This window comes from Hippopotamus amphibius, chromosome 16 (genome assembly GCF_030028045.1).
Source record: "Hippopotamus amphibius kiboko isolate mHipAmp2 chromosome 16, mHipAmp2.hap2, whole genome shotgun sequence".
NCBI classification, from domain to species: domain Eukaryota; kingdom Metazoa; phylum Chordata; class Mammalia; order Artiodactyla; family Hippopotamidae; genus Hippopotamus; species Hippopotamus amphibius.
Window position 1 is genome coordinate 61,958,798 of NC_080201.1, and position 2,355 is coordinate 61,961,152.

The 2,355-nt window shown below is 38.0% G+C and overlaps 2 protein-coding genes across 2 annotated transcripts; one reads left to right on the top strand and one right to left on the bottom strand.

Annotated features, from left to right (window-relative positions):
* Positions 1 to 379: 379 nt before the first annotated feature.
* Positions 380 to 611, bottom strand: LOC130838296 (60S ribosomal protein L39). The gene has a single exon (XM_057711179.1). It carries the CDS (start codon positions 561 to 563, stop codon positions 408 to 410), a length of 156 nt encoding a protein of 51 aa, XP_057567162.1. The 5' UTR covers positions 564 to 611; the 3' UTR covers positions 380 to 407.
* A 631-nt stretch (positions 612 to 1,242) lies between these two features.
* On the top strand, positions 1,243 to 2,095 carry LOC130838164 (vomeronasal type-1 receptor 2-like). The gene is given in 2 exon segments (XM_057710908.1): positions 1,243 to 2,057; positions 2,059 to 2,095. Coding segments are annotated over 2 exon segments (852 nt in total).
* Positions 2,096 to 2,355: the final 260 nt, after the last annotated feature.

The window sequence follows — 2,355 nt, forward strand, 5'->3', positions numbered from 1 at the left end:
TTTAGGACAAAGCCCAATATTATATGATAGGTTCTGTGGTGGCTACCATTGGCAAAAAAGATATGATATTTCTGTTGCTATTTTAATATTGACCCCTATTTAATATATCCAGTGTGTCATGAAAAAGTATTTGGAATATCTACATTTTATTTGGACTTCTGAATTTTTATTGACAAGTAATAGTGGTAAAAAGACTAAGTATTTATTTATTTTATTTTTTTATTTTTTTGCAACAATAGGTATCATTTATTAGCAGGCCTGACAGTGAGCATTGGTGCCAACACATCAAGAAAAGAGTAACATCCCATTTTTCTCATTTCCAGACAATAACCCGTTAGTGACGTTCTGATATGGTAAGAGGCAAGCGAACTCGACACAAATGTGTGCCACTTCTTATGCGAGGCTCTTTACAGACCCAGCTTGGTTCTTCTCCAATGTCTTCTCTTGGAGTTGTACCTGATTTTATTACCAGTTTTCATTCGAATCCATTGGGGAATGGGACGATTCTGCTTTTGTTTCTTGGCCAGGAATCGCTTGATCCTGAAAGTCTTGTGAGAAGACATGCTGAGGAGCTAACTCAACCTCGCAGAGGATGGCGGAGAAGACAAGAGGACCAAGACTAAGTATTTAAATAAAAATGAAAAATTTACACAAACGAAATAAAATAAATTTCAAATTATAATTATATAATTATGTTACATAATTATGTATATTCAAATTATATATAATTATAATTATATAAATATGTAATTTGAAATTTGAAATGTGTTTTATTTTATATATACATATTTAAAGACCACAAAGTAGCTATGAGAGTATAGTGCAACGGCAAACACAAATATCACTGCAAAAAGGTGACCCAGACTCAAGCCCTGACTACTCATATTTAGATGAGTCACAAAACCTACTTTTAGTTAACTGCCTATTACTTGTAAAAGCAGAATAATAAATATTGGGCTCTAACTGAGAGAGTTGAAAATACTAAGTAATTACGAATAGGGCAGGCGTTAATAACAGTGACCCACACAATGTCAACACTATGCAAAGAAACACATCAGACTTGGGAAACCTTTGACAAAAGAAGAAATGTATTTAAAATACATTATCAGGGTGAGAAATAGTAAATGGAGAATCTTAATCCTCATATGTCATGAAAAAATTGCCCACAATTCATGTGTTCATGCAGAATCCTCTCTTCGTGGATGTGGACACTGAGCCCCGGAAAATGACAGAAGGCCCTCCATGGACCTGAAATTTGGGATGATTTTCCTGTTCCAGACAATCCTTGGACTCCTGGGAAGGGGTTCACTCTTGTGTCATTATATGTTCCCGTACCTCAGTGGATCTAGGTCAAGGTCCACGGATTTGATTTTCAAGCACCTGACTATAGCCAACTTGTTGGTCATTCTCTCAAGAGGAATCCCAGAGGCAATGGCAGCTTTTGGGTGGAAAGATTTTCTCAAAGATTTTGGATGCACACTTGTTTTCTATGCTCACAGAGTGGCGAGAGGCGTGTCCATGGGCACCACCTGCCTCCTGAGCATCTTCCAGACCATGATCAGTGCCAGCAGCTCCAAGCAGGCAAAGCTTAAAGCGAAAGCCCTAAAGTACATTGGTCCTGCCAGCGTTCTCTGCTGGATCCTAAACGTGTGGCTAAATACAATGGTTCCTATGCATCTGACCGGCAAATGGAACAATCAAAACATCACAAAAACGATCGATTTCAGATACTGTTCTTCTAAACCTCATAACAAAAACACAGATTTACTAGTCATAGTATTGATATTCTCCCACGATGTTTTGTGTTTGGGACTCATGACCTGGGCCAGTGGCTCCATGGTGTGCATTCTGTACAGGCACAAGCAGTGGGTCCAAAGGATCCTGAGGAAGAAAGTATTCCCTAGATCTTCCCCTTTGACCAAAGCTACCCAGAGCATCCTTGTACTGGTAAGAACTTTTGTATGGTTTTATGCCCTCTCCTCCATCATTTATTTTTATTTTATTTGTGTTCATAAGACCATTTGGTGGCTGGTGAACACCTCTGCCTTAATCAATGTGTTTCCCAATAGCCAGCCCCTTTGTTCTCTGGAGATGAGTCCCCTATACATCCAGGCACCTCTGCGTGTGCACAAGGAAAAATGCAGTTACCTCATCTCATCAAAAAAATGCAAATACTCTGATTTTCATCATGTTGAGTCCATTTTGTACTCATTCTCCACAGAATCTTAAGCACAATTATAGCCAGTTTCATTACACATAAAGTTGTGAATAAGACAGAGATTCTGATGCAATAAATAGTAAAGAATAACAGCCATTGTAAGTGAAATCTTATAAGATTATTATTAAAATACTCTT